General features: G+C 52.6%; 1 protein-coding gene across 5 annotated transcripts in view; it reads left to right on the top strand.

Annotated features, from left to right (window-relative positions):
- Window positions 1-18,552, top strand: part of ATP9B (ATPase phospholipid transporting 9B (putative)) — a 252,267-nt gene that overhangs the window by 186,339 nt on the left and 47,376 nt on the right. For all 5 annotated transcript variants that reach the window (XM_043559118.1, XM_043559122.1, XM_043559119.1 and 2 more), the window contains one exon: window positions 15,009-15,121. In XM_043559118.1, coding sequence (XP_043415053.1) covers window positions 15,009-15,121 — 113 coding nt within the window. The remainder of the gene's footprint in view (window positions 1-15,008; window positions 15,122-18,552) is intronic.

Consider the following 18,552-nt stretch of genomic DNA (forward strand, 5'->3'; position numbering starts at 1 on the left):
TCTGGGCAGGCTCCGCACAACACTGCCTCTCGGGAAGCAGCTGCGTGTCTGAGACAGGAGACGACGTAAGATGGTTCACGGCATCGTTTTGGAAAACGAAACCGAACAGTGTAACACCGGAAAAGCAGTCACTGGTACAGCGTAGAAGTTATGGAGCATTATGGGGCTCCCGGGTGGCACCGTAGGTAGGGTAGCTGACTTGGGCTCAGGTCATGATCTCACGGTTCGTGAGCTCGAGCCCCGCATCGGGCTCTGTGCTGACGGCTCAGAGCCTGGAGCCTGCTTCATTCAGATCTCGGGTCTCCCTGTCTCTCTGCCCCTCCCCCGCTTATGCTGTGTCTCCCTCAAAAATAAATACAAACGTTTAAAAACATTTAGAAAGCAAAAATAAGTAATCTGGGCTCCTGAGCTTTAAAAAGAATTACAAAAAAGTACATAAAGCACGTTAGTGAGAGGTGCCTGGAGGCTCAGTCGGTTAAGCGTCTGACATCGGCTCAGGTCACGGTCTCACAGTTCATGTGTTCGAGCCCCGCCTTGGTCTCTGCACTGAGGGTGTAGGTCCTGCTTGGGGTTCTCTCTCTTTTCCCCTCCCCTGCTCATGAAATAAATAAACTTGAAAAAATCTTCTGCATTTCATCCTCCGAAGGCCTTTTTGTACCAGAGGTCACGGGAGGGGATTCCCGCCGTCACTTCCTGTTTTGAAGACGTGGAGCTTGAAACATGTTTTGGATTTAAAACAGTTTTCGGTCTCGACCTTTCTCAGAACCTTTGTCGGTAACCACAAGGTGAACACCACTTACTGAGCACGTCTGTGTGGCACACGCGGTGACAGCCGTGCACTGTCCTTGTCCCGGGCCGTGTGGCAAGTCCACCCAGTTGCAGGTGATGGAAATGGGGGACAAGGTGTGGAGTCCCGTCACAGCTGCGGGCACATCGCAGACACGGCACTGTCCCCGCTGTGACTGTAAACGTGCTTGTCACACAGGCAGATGGGGGCACTGGCACACGGGGGCTTGAGCCCTCGCCGCTGGGCGCCGTGTGGCCTCGGGCAGACGCCGGCCTTCTGGGCAAAGCCCCGTGTTGTTGGCCAGGCAGGTTTTGTGGTGGGCGTTACGCAGGGGAGGCGAGGGCAGTGTGGCCTTGCTCGCCTTCCAGAACCTGCCGGCCCACCCTCTCCCTGCAGCGCCCTCCTGCGGCCGGTAGGCCGCTCTTTGTTCCTTCCTCTGTCGTGGGACTAGGTTGACCCGAAGTCAGCCGGGGCTTAGCAGTCACGGCGGGTGGCTGTGGAGAATCCGGGGTGTGAGTTTGCAGACACGGTCCGCCCGCGTGATTGCGACCAAGCTGTGGTGTGACAGGCAACTGGAACCGAGAGGCGCCAACGTAGCCGGGAGGCGGCGCTCGGCGTGACCGGGACCAGGCTTGGGCTCGGTCGACGAGCGTTCTGATGGGAAGCGACCATCGCGCCACGTGTCGTTGGCCACAGCCGAACGGAAAATGCAGTCCCCGTGATTGCGTTCCCGCTCTCTTCCCGTGGACGGGAGAGCAGTGTGGTGTAATTAGCTGTGATTAGAGTGCACGTTTCTGGTAAGATCTGAAATTAATGATGTTGCCATAGTGACACGTGTGCGGCCGCCAGTGCGTGAAACGTGAAGTAATTCGCTCGATGAGAGCAGACATCTGTTAGCTGCCGGGATGCAGACACCGACAGGGAACACCAGGCGTGCGCTGGACCCCGGGACAGGTCGTGGGTACTGGCCACAGTGAGGCCACCGTCCCCGCTCTGGACAGCGCCACCGCTCGTGCGACCGGACCACGGAGGGCTCGGTAGGCTCAGCTCCAGCCAGGCTGCAGCCTCTTAAAGCAGGACCTTAGTCCCTTGTTGAGGTTCTGATCTTGACGTAGAACAGAGCTTTACCAAAACACCCCCCGATACGACAGGTTCTTCGGGAGGCACGCGGGGGTCCCACCACCCATTGCCCCACGTGCCCTGCGTGCCCTGCGTTCCTGCCCCGAAGGCCGCCTGGTCTGTGGCGGGTGGCAGCAGCGGAGCGTGGCACACGTGAGATTTACGAGCGGGCGCGAATGTCCTGGGAGCCAGGGGACAGCGCTCTCCTGCCCAAGGACGACAGCCCGGCCTCGGCTTTCACGGGGCGGAGCGTCTGACCAGTACGGGATGCTCGGCGCATGCACCCGCCTGCGGTTTGCAGCGTGCACCGATGGGCGCGCGGACACACGCGGCGCTCGAGCAGACACGTACAGTCCCGGTTATCGTGACCGCTTGACGGAAAGCCCTGTTTACAGCAGGTACGGTGTGGGACTCAAGTTCAGTAGGTGCGACGCTTTGCAGAATCGACGTGTCCTTGACGGTGTGGTAACTGAGTCTTAATCCCTTCCGAGTTTGGTTTCCCTTCCTTCTTTGTAAGGTCTGCCCAGCTAGGCCCTTCACAGGGAAGCCCGCGGGCCACCGCCCTCACTCTCCTACAGCAGATCCGGGGCGAGGCCGCATCCCAGCCCGGGAACAGCTGACCCGAAAGCTTCGCGTCTGCCTCTCCAGGGACGTCTCCCCCGGGCGGTTCTGGATCGCATCTGCCGATGCCCCGAGGTGGGCGCCCGCAGGACTTTTCCCTTAGAAACTAATACCGTCTCTGCGCGCTTTGCTCCTCGTACTCCGGGCCGCCTGCCTCAGTGAGGGGCTACACCTCTCCCGCTTTCCAGGAGTCACAGACCTCTTCTCAGAAGATACTTTCTGTCCCCGGCGCCATCAGAACGCCAGGTCAGTGGGAAGCCCTCCGGTGGCTTCTGTCTGCCCCTCCCGTTGCCGGCCCCTCCTGCTGACAAAGCTGCAGATTTGGGACATACTAACATGTGTTGTATTGAGATGACAGAAATTGTCAAAACTATCAGCTGGTCGAAACCATGAAATTGTTTGACTTGAAAAATAATCTTGCGTTGCCGACTCTTTTTTTTTTTTTTTTTTAAGTTTATTTGAGAGTGAGTGCATGCGGTGTAGGGGCAGAGAGAGAGGACAGGGAGGGAGAATCTCAAGCAGGCCCTGTGCTGACAGAGCCCGCTAAGGGGCTTGAAGTCCCAAGCCGTGAGGTCACGACCTGAGCCGAAACCCAGAGCTGGACGCCTGACCGACAGCCTCCCGGGTGCTCTCCCCCCTACTCTTTTAGTAACTGATTGAACCCTAGACTTTCCTGCTGTTTGAAAGGGCATAGGAAGTCTGAAACCAGCCCTGAATTCCCTGCTCAGCATTTCAGAAACAAAACACAACTGAACTTTAAAATGTGCCTTTCGCGTAAAGGAATGTCTTTAACGCAACAAGATGTGAACGTATTTACTCAGGTGGCCAAATAACAGCCAAATATTTCATTGTTTGATGAAATGAGAGTCGTCTGTTTGAAAACATCAGTTACGGCCTCCTTAAAACATGGGTTATTAGCACTGGGAAGTCATACCAGGGGCAGGATGTGCCACCACCCGGCGTTTGACTCCCGACGACAGGTCCCCAGGGCAGGCTACTCTTAGCATTTGGCACAGCTGCTGGGCAACCGTCACTGCAGTCAGAGCCTAGGACGCTTTTGTCCCCCGCAAAGCCACCTGATACGCACCAGCAGCCCCCACGCTTCCCCTTCCCGCACTCAGCCCTCCGTCACCTCTGACGACCTTCTGCCTCATCAGCCTGACTGTTCTGGATTTCTCACATGGATGGACGCACGTTGTGTGGCTTTTTGCGTCTGGCTTCTTTCGCTCAGCATAGCGCTTTCCACGTTCAGCCACGTTGTCGCATCTGTTCGTACTTCATTGCAGAGTAATAGTCGTGCGGGTCGACCACGTTCTCCTCACCCACCTGCCCTTTGAAGGACATCGGAGTGGTTTCTGCTTTCTGTCTGTCAGGAAGAATGCCGCTGCGTCCATTCAAGGCTCGAGCCAGGGCAGGTAGGCGAGGAAAAGAAAAAGGCATCCACGCTATAAAGGGGAGTAAGACTCGTGTGTGGCATGGTCTTTACACAGAAAATCCTAAGGAATCCCCTAAAAGTCTGTTAAGATCAATAAATGAGTTTAGTGAGGTTTAAAAGACAAGACGAATACACAAAAGTGAACTGTGTTTCTACACACTAGCAGTGAACTATCCCAAAATAGAATTAAGAAAACAATTCCATTTACAATGGCATCAAACAATAAAGTCGGTGCCTTATAGGGTTACGATAGCAGCAGGATTCCCCAGATTGATTCATGCACTCTACAGAGTCCCTTTCAGTCCCAACTGCCGCCTTCGTGGGAGTTGACAGGCTGACCCTACAACCCCTGTGGAAGTGCAGGGGACGCAGGGTGGTGTCAGCAGTCCTGGGAAAAGAGCAAACCGGGGGACTCCACAGTGCCTCATCACAGAGCCTACCACCAGGCGGTCGGGGTCAGACAGGGTGGTGCTGCCTGTGAGGGCAGACGTCGGGATCAAGGGAATGGAGTCGAGACTCCGGACATCAGCCTGACAGCGGCAAGTGGCTTTCAGCAAGGCTGCCTCGATACACTGGGGGATGAAGGGCGCCTTCCACAGGCCGTGCTCGGAGAAACCACACGGCCACGTGCAGAAGAATATCTGGGACCCCTGCCTCACACCACACGGAAATCGGCTCAACGTGGATCACAGACCTGTATGGAAGCTCTAACGTGACCATTCTTTTAAACTGGTTGCTTCCAGAAGCTTCTCAATTTATTTTCTGTTCCGTTCTCCTTGGCTACGTTAAGCACCAGAATAAAGAGCTTTTAGGTATTTGCCTCAATGTAACATTTGGGTTATAAACACAACCCGAAAGGAGAAAGAAGTAGTTCAAATCTGGATTTAAGTTATCTTTTAATTGTTTTAAACTAAATTTTATTTTATTTTATAAGTTTTTTTGATGTTTATTCATTTTTGAGAAACAGAGAGACAGAGTGCACTCAGGGGAGCGGCAGAGAGAGAGGGAGACACAGAATCTGAAACAGGCTCCAGGCTCTGAGCTGTCAGCACAGAGCCCGACGCGGGGCTCGAACTCACGGACCGCGAGATCATGACCTGAGCCGAAGTCGGACGCCCAACCGACGGAGCCCCCCAGGCGCCCCTACGCTAAATTTTAAAATCCAACAATATATTTACTATTCCAGCATCTGCTTGTATGTGTCCGTGGGAATGATGTGGGCTCCCGTATTTTCGAGGGATCTGGGCACGTTACTCTAGAGGTTTCTCCAAACAGCAGCAAGAAGCAGAGTGTAACGGCACAGATGGCGTCGGGGTCCCAGAACTTGAAACGCTGTCACCAGGCTAACTGGGGACAAGTAGCTAAAGCAGCCCGTTAAAATAGCAGTCACTCTTCAGCCCCAGATTCACTGTCCAGAGATAGTCTGTGAGTGGCGCGGTGGTCATGATGTGCCTTTGGTTGTGGAAAATACTTGCTGTCCGCGTGGAGCGTCACGCTGGGGGATGCCTCGTAGTTTCTGCCGCCATCACCTGTTGTGTCCCCCGCCAGTAGTCGAACCCCGTTTTCATCGTGTATGAAACCAGGGGTTTGGACCCGGCAGGTCAGTCATGGTCTTCATTTGATTTTTCGCAGTAAATGCTCCTAATAGAGGAGTTTGTTGTACTCTAAAATATATCACAGCTCGTTTAATGAAGGACACAATGTTGCTGAATCAGATGCTTGGCCATATTTCGCCTGGATGAAACCAAACTGTCACTCAGTCATTACATCTAACGCTGTATTTAAATCCACGAACCTCGGAATTATTTCCAGCTTTGCAGTCACGAGGCAAAGATTGATGGCCCGTGACACAAGGGCCACGCGTGTGAAGAGCAGAGATGTCCCCACCGTCAGGTGCACAAGCTTCCAGACGCCAGTAAGGGCGTGTCCCGGGCTCCCGACCCAGGCCTCCCTGCACGGCTGTGCTTCTCCCGTCGGTGTTTTCCCTGCTGAGTGGAACGTCCCCCACAAAGGAGCCAGTGTCGGGGGGATGGTGCGCGGGACGGCACTGAGACCCGTGCCCTGGGCACACGTCCTCGTTCACGCCCCAGAGCCCTGTTCCTCATCCTTGCATATGTTTGGTGAGGTGGCGTTCAGAACAAACCGTGCAGGTTTCTCTGAGTGACCGGCGTGTGCCGTGCAGGAGATTTACGCGGCTGAGGGATTTGGGTTCCGTTGTCATAGTTGGCCTTTAAGCACTTTTTGTATTCCTCGCATCGTCCAGATGGCAGGAATTGGCACTCGTTTGCCCCGTCCACCTGCTGCCTGGGCATTGTGAGTTGAGCACGTGCATACGCGACCCCAGGCAAGCTGGCCGTTGGCTGTGGTGGCTTCCTCCCGTCCGGGCTACTGCGGGATGCTTCTGGTCAGCGGTGTTGTGTCGCCTTGCTGATAACAGCGACATTCGCGTATCGCTGTTCCTTTTTCCTTGATTGGATACGTGGGAAATGGAAAAGGGGATATTCTCCTAAGTGTGGTACAGTTGAGACGACCGCGGAGATACGTCTGGAGGGGATGGAACGCGTTCAGGCACCGTCGTTGAACTTGCTTTGTGCGGTCATTGGCCCTGATCCGTTGGCAGAGCGTTTAACTTTGAAGGGGAAGGCTTGCAGTCAACCGGGTGGATTGCCAGAAGTGTTGAGTCCAAACGCCAAGGCGCAGAGACGTGGGCTTTACGTTCCGGTTATTCTCCAAAGTGGATCCTTTCCCTCGCTCCATACGCTGCATGCAGCCAGCATTCTCTTGTGGAGAGAGTGGTCCCCAGACTTCGGATCTTGTGACCGGCTTTCTTCTCGGGCGCTCTCATTCAGGCGATACAGGGCTGCGACTTGGGCTTGGGGACTTAAGATCTCCCAGGTCTCCTGGGTGCACACAGTTAGATGCTGAGCCACCCGGCCCGAGTGCAGCGTCCACATCCTGTTGGTCCGAGGCCGTGGGGCAGGAGACCTAACCTCGTGGGCATCTTGGACAGCTGACAAGTACCAGTCCCCCCCACACTACTGCCTCGATGTAAAACAGATGTGATCTTCAAAGAAAAGCATGGGAAAACAAAATGTTTTATTGTAACAACGTGTAATCTCGCGACTTCTTTAAGTACATGAGCATTAGCCAGTTATATGTGAATAGAAGTTAATATTTTTTTTTAAATAGGAAACAGGTATAAAAGTTAATTTATCACTAGGTAAGTGAATGTCTAAAATTACATCTCAAGAACGCAATCTACGGCTAGTGCCTCTGAACTCCTCTCCGATCGTGACCTGAAGCCTGTCGATGCCATGGCTGAGCATGCTGTGTTGGCGGTGGGCACCGTGACCAGTGTAACCCGGGGACACATGTGTGGCACTGTGTGTAAATTCAGACTGTGCTCTCCGAAATCTCACCTTGAAGAATCTACCCTACAGAAATCACGTTTTTATAGCAAAAATTGTAAACCGTCTGAGTATCCATGCTTGGGAGACTCGCCCGACAGAATGTGGTATGTTACAGTGAGTTTGTGGTACACCCAGTACAGATTCCATACTCCTGTGTGTTGTCACGTGAGAAAGTAGTTTATAAACGTGTACCTGTCTCTGTCAGTGTCCTGTGATCGTAGGAAAGCGTAGGAGAGCTTCCATACCGAACTAGGCGATCCCAGAGTGTTAGGGGGTGAAGTGAGCCTTTACAGTGTGTTCCAATAAAACCTAGAGCCTCCAGTTCCGGAACAGGGGAGCAGATGCCCTTCTCCCCGTTCCTCCTGCTGATGTGACGTATGGAGCACACACAGGGGGCCCGTGAGCGCGGAGGGAAGCAGGCAGGCTCGCAGGGCCCCTGGGACCCCAGGAGTGACGGTGCTCAGTTCCCTGCTGGTCTGCCTCCGGCCCCAGCCCGGGTGCTGGAGAAGCCAGCGGTGCAGAAATGCCAGCGGCACGACGAGCCGCAGGACCAGCTGGTGGGACGGTGGACTCCTACGCTTCCGTTCCAGCCCTTCCAAGAAGGTGTGCGTGTCAGTGCAGCGGGTGTGGCCCCATGACGTGCCGGATGGAGGGGCCGGCCAGCGCGACCTTGGCCGTCGCATGCCGCACGTCAGTCTGTCTGGTCGGCCTGTCGTACACCTGAGACTTGCAGCATTAAATTCCGTTTTGTGTCAGTAAAGCTGACGGAGGATCTGTGGCCCCACCCTCTGCCCCCAGGGTCCAGTGGGGACCCTAGACTTGCACCCTTGCCCGGCCATCCGGAGATGACCCAGCTCCCGGTCCGGCAGGTGGAGACCTGACGCGCTTGAGCCAGGGCAGGGACGGGGGAAGGGTGGACACGGCCGCAGGCGAGGGAGGTGCTGGCGCAGACCCACACGCGATGGTGACGCGGAACCACACGCACCGCCAGTGCTGCGCCTCTCAGTGTAGCAGAGCAGCCCGTGGTGAGGGGGTGCCGGGTGGCGGGCACGGGGGGCCCCCTCTGTGTATGTGTGCAGCCTTCTGTGAATCCATGATCCTTTCAAAATCAGTCGGAACAGAACCCAGCCACCCTTCCTCAGGCTGCCACATCTGGGAAAGGTCTTCGCTAAGGCCCTGCTGCCCCCAGCGAGAAACACCACCTGTGTTTGCGGGGTGGCGTGCGTCCCCGTAACCGCGACGTCCCTTGGTCTTTGCGGGGGAGCGTGCGTCCCCGTAACTGCAGTGTCCTTGGGAAAAGCACATTCGCTACTTTTTCCTGTCACTGCACTCATGTACCTGACGGTTGTTAACTTTTGAAAATCTAGAACTCTCATCCTGTACTCCTCTAGCGTTTCCAGTACCCCGAATACAAACACAGGCCCCGCCCGATTCCAGCAGCAGGGATGCGCACTGCTCCCACCGGTCTGTGCTCCTCTGAGGATCAGGGAAGATGACGACTGTGAAAACAGCGGACTTGTAGAGCTCAGTGTCAGACCGTGGAGCGTTCCAGCTGGAGGGTCCACCCCGCACGACAGAGACCGTGTCCTGGGAGGACGGTCCGGCCGGAGCTCAGAAGGCCCGGGGGTCGCAGAGGATGTGTGACAGAAGCAGCAGCTTGGGTCGGTGCCTGTTCTGCCGGCGTGTTTCCTCTGCACGTGCGGCCGTATTTCTCCCAGACGCTGTCTTGCTTCGGTGACCGGGTTTCAGGCCGTGTGTCTGTCCCGCCATCGGAGTTGCCGGTGTTGGACGGATGGGGTATTTTTCCCATTCACTGTGACGTGAGTGCGTTAAATGTTGTGATTATTCTTGACAGTTTATAAATTTTTTTTTTTTCAACGTTTATTTATTTTTGGGACAGGGAGAGACAGAGCATGAACGGGGGAGGGGCAGAGAGAGAGGGACACACAGAATCGGAAACAGGCTCCAGGCTCTGAGCCATCAGCCCAGAGCCCGACGCGGGGCTCGAACTCCCGGACCGCGAGATCGTGACCTGGCTGAAGTCGGACGCTTAACCGACTGCGCCACCCAGGCGCCCCTATTCTTGACAGTTTAAAAACCTGTTGAAACGTACCAAATGCAGCCCAAAAGATCTTTCTAGAAATGACTGATACTTTCTCCTACAGTATAATTTTGATCTGCTCTGTTTCCTGAAATGCATTGTAACCTTAAATGAATCTGGTCTTTGAACGAAGCCTCATCCCCCTCGACACAGGTTAGCGCAGCACGGAATCTGGTTGCTAGCTAGCAGCCGTCGGACTGAGGCAGGTTGACACATGGAAGACAGAATTTGTCATCTCAGGATCTGAGTTCTTGTCTCACTAACGTACCGACAGTCTGACCGTATGCGGCTGGTCCGCTTTCTTTGTGCCGTGTTTACTTCTGCCTGGAACGGGGACGGTGCTTGCCTGCCCTGGCCGCTCGGCAGGCTGTGGCAAGGGGCGTCCGGCAGGCTGGCACCTTTAAAACCACGAGCGAAGGGTCTGTGGTTTCTGCGGAGCCCTGCCGTGTGCATGTGCCCAAAGCTTGAAGGGGTAGGAGGCTCAGTACGGCGGGCCCCGCTGCTCCGTGCTGGGGAACTCGGGACGGGGACACCATCAACAGAGCACAGCCCCCGGGCATGCCGGGCCCCTTCCCCGCCAGCCCTGCGGAGCCCAGATCCCCGAGCAAACTCCCGGCCTCTCCAGCCTCTGGATTTGCACCCTCTTGTCTGTCTCCAGCCCTGCCACCACGTCCCTGGTCTCCTAGACCTTCCTCGACTTTGTCCTCCACCGTCACCACCACTGTGCTGATCAGTCACTGTGATCCACGCGGGAGTCCCCAGGACGAAGTCAGGCCCTGGATGCCCTCGGTGACGGGACACTCGTCAGTTCTGCAGCCCTCACTGCCATCCTCCTCCAGCGGCCGAGGCCGCAGACCCCGCACATCTGCCCACCGTGCTCAGCGTCCCCTGGGAGCAGACCTGCTCTGTGCGCTTCTCTCTGCCTTTGCACCGCAGGGTTCTTGAGCGAAGGGACCCCCAGTCCTCGTGCTTCGGGCTCTTCGTACATGATCTTACTCACCCTGTGCCACAGCTGGGCAAGGTACGTGGTCTTGTCCTTATTTGCAGACACACTGAGCGTGACATTCCTTGGCCCACGGGAACAAACAGGGCGCACACCCTGATCCGTCAGCCTCCAAAAGCCAGTGCACAGCGATGCCTTTAAGGGAGTTTTTTGCCAAACGCATAAATGAATGCCAAGTGTGTTAGAAATCGATGGGAATGTGAGGGTTGATGGTGTTTGGAGAATGGTGGCTGCATCTTGAGGCCGTGCGGCCACCGGAGCCTGTGGCTGATGTAGGAGGAGTGTGTCTGGTGAGGATGGTGTGGACCCGTCGGGGGAAGGGGAGGCCAGGGGGATGGGAGGAGGGGGGGCGGTGTGGACCAGTGGGGAGAGGGAGAGGAGAGGCCAGGGGGGATGGGAGCGTTCCATGTGGACCGATTCGGGGAAAGGAGGCCAGCGGGGATGGGGGGTCCATGTGGCCCAGTGGGGAGAAGGGGAGGCCAGGGGGGCATGGGGGCGGGTCCATGTGGACCGGTTGGGGGAGGGTAGGCCAGGGTTGATGGGGGGGTCCATGTGGCCCAGTGGGGAGAAGGGGAGGCCAGGTGGGGATGGGGGTCCATGTGGACCGGTTGGGGGAAGGGGAGTCCAAGGCCGTGCTGTGCATCCAGAGCACAGAACAACCATCCTAGAGGAAGAGTGGGAGGAGCTGGGCGCTACAAGATCGGGAAATGGTGGTACCTTAAACTCTAAAAGGTCAGCAAAGCCACAGTCCTAGCAGCGTGGCACCGAACAGACCAGTGGAACAGTCAAGAGCCAAAAACACCCACGCACATGAATGGCAGCTAATGTCCAACAAAGGAGACAAGAACACAGGATGGGGAAGAGACTGTCTCTGCAGTAACAGCCTCGTGCAGAAGAAAGTACTGGACCTTTTTCTTATACCCACAAAACTAGCACAGAACTAAAGACCAGAAACTGCAAAAGTTCTAGAGGAAAACACAGGCGGTAATCTCTTTTACCTTGGCCTTAGCAACATTTGTTTGGATCTGTCTCCCCAGGAAAGGGTAACAAAAACTAAAATAGACCAATGGGATTTCATCAAAGTGAAAAGCTTCTGCACAATGAAGGAAACTGCCAACAAAACGGAAGAGCAGCTACTGAATGGGAGGAGGTATTTTCACATCCACCGTCTCACAGGGGTTAATATCCACAAATACGTAAAGAACTTAGACAACGTAGCATCAAAAAAATTTTTTTTAATGGGCAGGGGCGCCTGGGTGGCTCAATCGGTTAAGCATCCGACTTCGGCTCAGGTCACAATCTCGCGGTTCGTGGGTTTGAGCCCCGTGTCGGGCTCTGTGCTGACAGCTCAGAGCCTGGAGCCCGCTTCAGATTCTGTGACTCCCTCTCTCTCTGCCCCTCCCCTGCTCATGGTCTGTCTCCCTCTGTCTTAAAAATAAATAAAAACATTAAAAAAATTTTTTTTAAATGGGCAGAAGACACGAATAGACATTTCTCAAAGAAGACACACACCTGGCCAACAGACACATGAAAAGATGCCCCACGTCACTCATCAACAAAACACAAATCAAAACCACGATGAGATACCGCCTCACACCCATCAGAATGGCTAAAATCAACAGCTCAGGAAACAACAGATGTTGCTGAGGATGTGGAGAAACGGGGACCCTCTTGTACTGTTGGTGGGAATGCCAACCGTGCAGTCACTCTGGAGAACGTGTGGAGGTTCCTCAAAAATTTAAAATAGAACTACCATGTGATCAATAGTCGCACTTCTGGGTATTTAGCCAAAGAAAACAAGAACACGAATTCAGAAAGCCGTCTGCACCCCTGTGTTCCTAGCAGCGTTATTTACAGTGACCGAGACACGGGCACAGCCCAAGTGTCCACCGACAGATGAATGGTGAGGAAGATGTGTGTATATACAATACTACTCGGCCATAAAAATGAAACCTTGCCATTTGCGACAGTGTGGGTGGATCTAGAGGGTACTATGCCAAGGGAAACAAGTCAGAGAAACTCAAACGTGTGCAACCTAAACAGACAAACAATAGAGAAACAGACTCCCCAGACACAGAGGTGGTAGCCAGAGGGTGAAACAGCTGAAGGGGATGAAGAGGGACAGACTCGCAGTGACAAAATAAGTACGTCCCGGGGACGAAGAGTGCAGTACGGGGAGCGTGGTCGATGGTCCGGTAGTAACGCCGCATGGCGCCCGGTGGTAACTGCACTTTTGCAGATTATTTAGGGGAGCGCAAAATACTGAGTCACTAGACGGTGGCCCCGAAATAGATAGTATATGTCAGTTTTACTTCAGTGTTTACAAAGAGAAGAAGGGGTGAACGATTAATACAGAAGCAGTAACGGCGCAGAGTGAACTCGCGCTCCCAAGTGCCTGTCCCCGCGGTCCCTGTGGCGTAAGACAGCGAGCGAGGAGAAGACGCATCTCTTTACTTAGGGTCTTCTGTGACTTGCATCTAGCGGTTTAAAGACCTAAAGAAATAAGTTTACTCCTGGTAGGCGCTGTCAGGCCATGGTATCCTTCTCTTTGCCACATACGTAGAATCGCTAGTAAGAAGTCAGGTTAGGAGAAGAATTATTCGTCACAATCCCACTTCTGAACTGCCTCATTAGCGCAGCCCTTTGTAAACCAGTCTCACGTTCAGTGTGTATCAGAGAAAAAGTCGACAGGAAATTCTCTGATTGTGTCAGTCTGATAAGTAAAACATTTTTTATTAGAGCAACATTAAATAATTTTTCAGAGAACTCATCCGGGCACACATAATAGAGGTGAACTTTGTGCTTATTCTAATAGGAATTAACGTATGATTTCATTGTCTTGATTTCGGATAAGAGAACTGTCGTTTTCATCTCAAATCTCTGATAGAAATCATTTCTAGAACTTCCCTTATTTCATTTGGAGGCTGACTTGTTTTTAATTACGTTGTTTAATGTAAGCCACTATTTTAAGCTAATTCTATTTAATGACGACATAACCCAAAAACTGTCCTTCTCACATAATTTTGACTTCAGGAAACTTGGGTTCCATTTATTCAAGGTATTAAAAGGGTTAAAGACAAAGTTTATGAGACAAGCACCCGTGAGAGTAGCTGCTCTCTGAAATGCATGAAGGTCTGTCGTATGGTGCCCACTGGTGCAGGAGGACTGACGGAGCCACCCCTAACACCGTGACGGGCAGCACGGGCTTTCCTCTTACCTGTCACGTTCAAGTGGGCTCCGTGTCCTGGTGGGAGTTCCGAGTTGGATGACCTATTTTGTCTTGAACGCTAGTTCTCACTAATGTGTGTGGAGTCAGGGGTAGATAGGAAAACGCTTTGTATTTTCAATGTCACGTGTGCCAAAGGAAGCAAAAATCAGTTAATATCTTGTGGGTGTCTCGTAGCCGTGTGGAAAGCCCAACTTTTATTATCACCGATCGGCAATGGGGTTGTTCATATTCACGTTTGTAACGACCTCAGCCCGTGGGTGGTCCTTCCGTGTGCCTTGAAGTAAGTGCAGAAAAGCCCAGGGAGGCTGTGTGACAGCACGTCATTGCAGCACGTGACGAACACGTTCACAGGCGTCCGCGTGTCCCCAAGAGCAAGTAAGCAAAAATTATATGCACATGTTCTATGTATATTTTTATATCAAGTGATATATATTCACAGAGTTTGGGGTTTCCAGAGTCATGATGTGTAACAAGGTGAATTTGTGTGTCACTTTTAATGAAAACTCACCATGTTTTTGAAATAATGTTCTGTCTCACTGCCTTTCATGAGGTTACTCACTGTATTCGGCTGTATACGTTTCTGATAGGAAGCCAGACCCCGGGAGTCTCATAAACCTGACCTGTGCTCCTCTCCTGACTGACTTCCTCACACGCCGGGAGTGAAGTACTTACTTGTGCGCAGGCACACGTTAGTGGCGGGCACACGGGGACCGGCAGTCCCCAGGGGTGACCCCTGACTGTCTCTCTGGAGGGTCCTCCCCATCTGCGGAGGGCGCTGGTCGGAGACCCAGCTCGGGAGAATGTGCCTTCCTGCCCACGTGCTCTCGCCCCACGTGACACAGATGGACGCGAAGGGTTAAATGCATCTGTTTCTGTTCAACGGAAATCATCTGATTTTTCAAAATTGGGTTTTTAAAAAACCAATAGGCCTGCTGATCGGGGACTGGCTGATGTCTTTCTCAGGTGGCGTCCTCGGGTGTGACTCCGGAGACCGGCCGTGTCTTCCCCTTCCTGCCTGTCTCAGAATGTGGCAGGACTCGCATGTGGGCCAGGCCACGCGCGTGAACTGGAAGGCGGAGTGCGCCCTGTCTTCAGGCAGCCACCGCGGAGGGAGCTAGGACAGACGCTGGCCCTCGGCAGAAGGACAGTTTGGGCGCTGGAGTTGCAGAGCGTGCTGAGGGGAAGCCTGAGCAGGGAGGAGAGCGTCCGCCCGCGGGTGGAAACGCGGGTGGGGAAGTCTTGTGTTCGGCCTGCCGGCCTCCTGTGTGTGCACTGATTTTCGCCTTCGCCACTCCTGTCGTAGGAACCCTCACCCAGAACGAGATGGTGTTTAAGCGGCTGCACCTGGGGACTGTGTCTTACGGAGCAGACACGATGGACGAGATCCAGGGCCACCTCAGGAATCCGTGCCCGCAGGTGAGCTCGCGCGCCCTGGCGCGGACACGGTCTGCGGAAGCCAGCCTGAGCTGCTGTGTCTATTCGTGCAGCAATCGGCAGACTTCTTTGAATGTCCCAAAACATTCGGTTCTAATTTATAAATCAAGAAGCAGTTTGGGACTTATTTTATTTTATTACTATTTTTTTTAATTTTTTTAAATGTTTGTTTGTTTGTGAGAAAAAGAGAGAGAGCACAAGCAGGGGAGGGGCAGCAAGAGGGAGACACTGAATCCGAAGCAGGCTCCGGGCTCCGAGCTGTCAGCACAGAGCCCCACGTGAGGCTCGAACTCACAGACAGGGAGATCATGACCTGAGTTGAAGTCGGATGCTTAACCGACTGAGCCCCCCGGGTGCTCCCTCAAATGTGTTTCTTAACAGTCCCTCTGTTTCCCTTCATAATTAATAAGACTTTCTCATATTTTTTTGCCTTTTCAATAAATAGCAGTGGGCACACCGTACCGTGGTGAGCCCGTCGCCCTGTCGTCCACGTCAGCAGGTGTCCACGCACAGTGGGTTTTGTTTCATCCATAGCCCTTGTCCTTCACCGTGTTTGTAGTGAACCTCAGATACCACGTTATCCGTCTGTAAATGTGTGGTCTATATCTGGATTACGTAGGGCGTTTCTGTGGGAGAGGGGCACATGACCTAAGTCCCGTCTTCTCACCGGGGCCTCAGGAGCTGAGGTTGTGAGAAGAGGAATCACTTGCCTTCCCACAAGGTTGCAGCCCAGTAGTCGCAGCACCTGCCCGACACTTTGTAGGCGGCAGGATCTGCAAGTGACACACGTGTGGTGTGGCCCGGGACGGTCCTGACGCTCCAGGTCCCGACGTCGGGCCCACGGGGCCCTGTGCGTGCACAGATCACAGATCGCGAGCGGAGGGACGGCAGACATAGACCATTTTCCAGAGTTTTTTTCAGGCTGCGTGGTTCCTTCCCACAGACTGTTCCCAGGTAGTGTGTGTGTTGCGCTCGTGTGGACCCACTGATTCTGTGTAACCGCACCTCACACCCCTGGGGTGTCTATTTAAGGTCCTCGCATTGAAGGCTGCGGTTGCCATGGAGGACCAGTCACCGCTTCCGAGGCTGCTTCTCTGCCTCCTCGCCAGTCTTTGGTAGGGTTTAGTCACCACGTAGTATGTCAGGGAGAGGACCAAGTCTCCCGCCCACCAAGGACGAGGGGCTCACGTGTCCGCAGGTTCCCCTGGGCCCTCTGGGAGGCTGTGGACCGTCTGTGTTGGCCGTCGTGCTTCTGACCTGTCTTCCTCACACCTGCCCCGAGTGCTTTCTGCTCTGACCAGATTCCAGTGGACTGTCTGCCTTGCGTTTAGTTTGTGAAAACCTTCTCTTTCTTCTGTAACACTTACTAGAATATCGTATACTTTACTTTCAAGACGCTGTCAGATGAGAACCATGATGCGTGTAAGTTTATCGTATGTACTGATCACTTACGCAAGCTCAAGTACAAACTGGAAACCAAACGCTTTACTGAGTCGGACGTCACTCATTTCAAGACAGAGTATTCTGAGTGTTTATTTATTTTGAGAGAGAGAGAGAGAGCACGAGCAGGGGAGGGGCAGAGAGAGTGGGAGAGAGAGAGAATCCCAGGCAGGGGGATCTATGCGGGACTCGAACTCATGAACCACGAGATCATGACCTGAGCTGAGATCAAGGGTTGGTCGCTTAACTGACTGAGCCACCTGGGTGGCTAAGTATTGTGTAACCTAGAATATTTATTAACAGAAGGAAAATCTAAGAAGGAAAAGGAAAAAAGACTTCTCTTCTAGTAATCTTTGTCTAGTTGGAAATAGTACCGGGGAACATCTTTTTTTAAAAAAATAACTAATTTACATTATCCATTAGTATGATTTTAATAGCTCCAAATAAGCTATTTTACTAGAAGAATCAAAAGCAGAAAGGATAAGTCACTGTATAAAAACAACAAATATTTAATACTTATTTCCATGTAAGAGTTCTTTTAAAAACCTTTTTTGTTAGCTATCTGTTGGTTAGACAGTACTTTTTATGTAAAATTGATTTTATTCCTTAGATTCTGTCTTTTTATTAAGATGATAATAGTCTACCAGGTCCAGTGTAAGGTAACAGATCTTTCGTAATCTGATTGTGTTTCCCCACTGGAAGCATTTGGTGATGGAGGGCATAGTTTTTAATGGCATTTGTGTGAAATTAAATCATACAGCCATCAATAAACATGACATAATTCATAAGGGGGAGTCGGCCGTGGTCTCTGCTGTGACGCAGCCATGTGAGCAGCACGCAGATGTGGGTCTGAGTGCCAGCTGCTGTGCCGAACAGGCAAACCCTTCATTAGACAACCCTGTAATTTGATGGGCAGAATGTTCATGGTTCAGCGGCTCTACACGTGCCGTCCGAGAGCGGGAGACTCACTGTCTCGGGAGGACTCAGGAGCGGCTGTGAACTTAACTGAGGAATGTCTGAGGTCCTATTGGTGGCGGGGGGGGGGGGGCATCCTCCTCCTCCAACTCCTCCTCCAGGATGGGGGACAGTGAGCAGCCGCCCGCCTTGCTGGCGAAGGTGAGCTTCCCCGGACACGGCTGAGTGCGACAAGAGCCAAACACGGTGTAAATGGGGAGTCACCTCGAGAGGGCACGATTTTGAAATCTGACACGGGGATCATTCTTCCTCAGAACGCAGTGTTTATTGTGTGTAGTGATTGTTAGGCACGAAATCAGACCCTAACTTCAGAGGCTGTCACGAGATGGATTAATTTATCGTACTAAAGGAAGATGCATAAGCATTTGCCTCCTGCTTTTAGCTTTACGCCCCTTGAGATACGGCACTTTCAAAGGAAAGTGAGAGCACTTACAAGTCTACTGTTTGCTCTTCAGCGAACCCCATCGTTAGAGGGAGGGTCAGCACGAGTTATTAAGGACTTAGCAAGTTAATGCCGTGGCTCAAGTGAATCTAGTCAAAGGAAACGCCCAGATTTCAAGTATTGAAACAAAGATTTTGGTATGTATGACAACTGTAGTAATAGCTGTTCTGCAGAAGGGAATCCGAATCAAACCACATAATCAAACCGAGCTACTTTCCTTCCTTCCTTCCTTCCTTCCTTCCTTCCTTCCTTCCTTCCTTCCTTCTTTCTTTGTTTCTTCTTTCTTTGTTTCTTTCTTCTTTGTTTCTTTCTTTCCTTCTTTCTTTGTTTCTTTCTTTCTTTTCTTCTTTTTTTCTTTCCTTCTTTCTTTCTTTCCTTCTTTCTTTCTTCTTTCTTTCTTTCTTTCTTTCTTTCTTTTCTTCTTTTTTTCTTTCCTTCTTTCTTTCCTTCTTTCTTTCTTCTTTCTTTCTTTCTTTCTTTCTTTCTTTCTTTCTTTTTCTTTCTTTTTGGTATTTTATTTTAGAGAGATTGAGAACATATACATGAGCAGGGGAGA

Source organism: Prionailurus bengalensis, chromosome D3 (assembly GCF_016509475.1).
Source record: "Prionailurus bengalensis isolate Pbe53 chromosome D3, Fcat_Pben_1.1_paternal_pri, whole genome shotgun sequence".
Classification (NCBI taxonomy): Eukaryota; Metazoa; Chordata; class Mammalia; order Carnivora; family Felidae; genus Prionailurus; species Prionailurus bengalensis.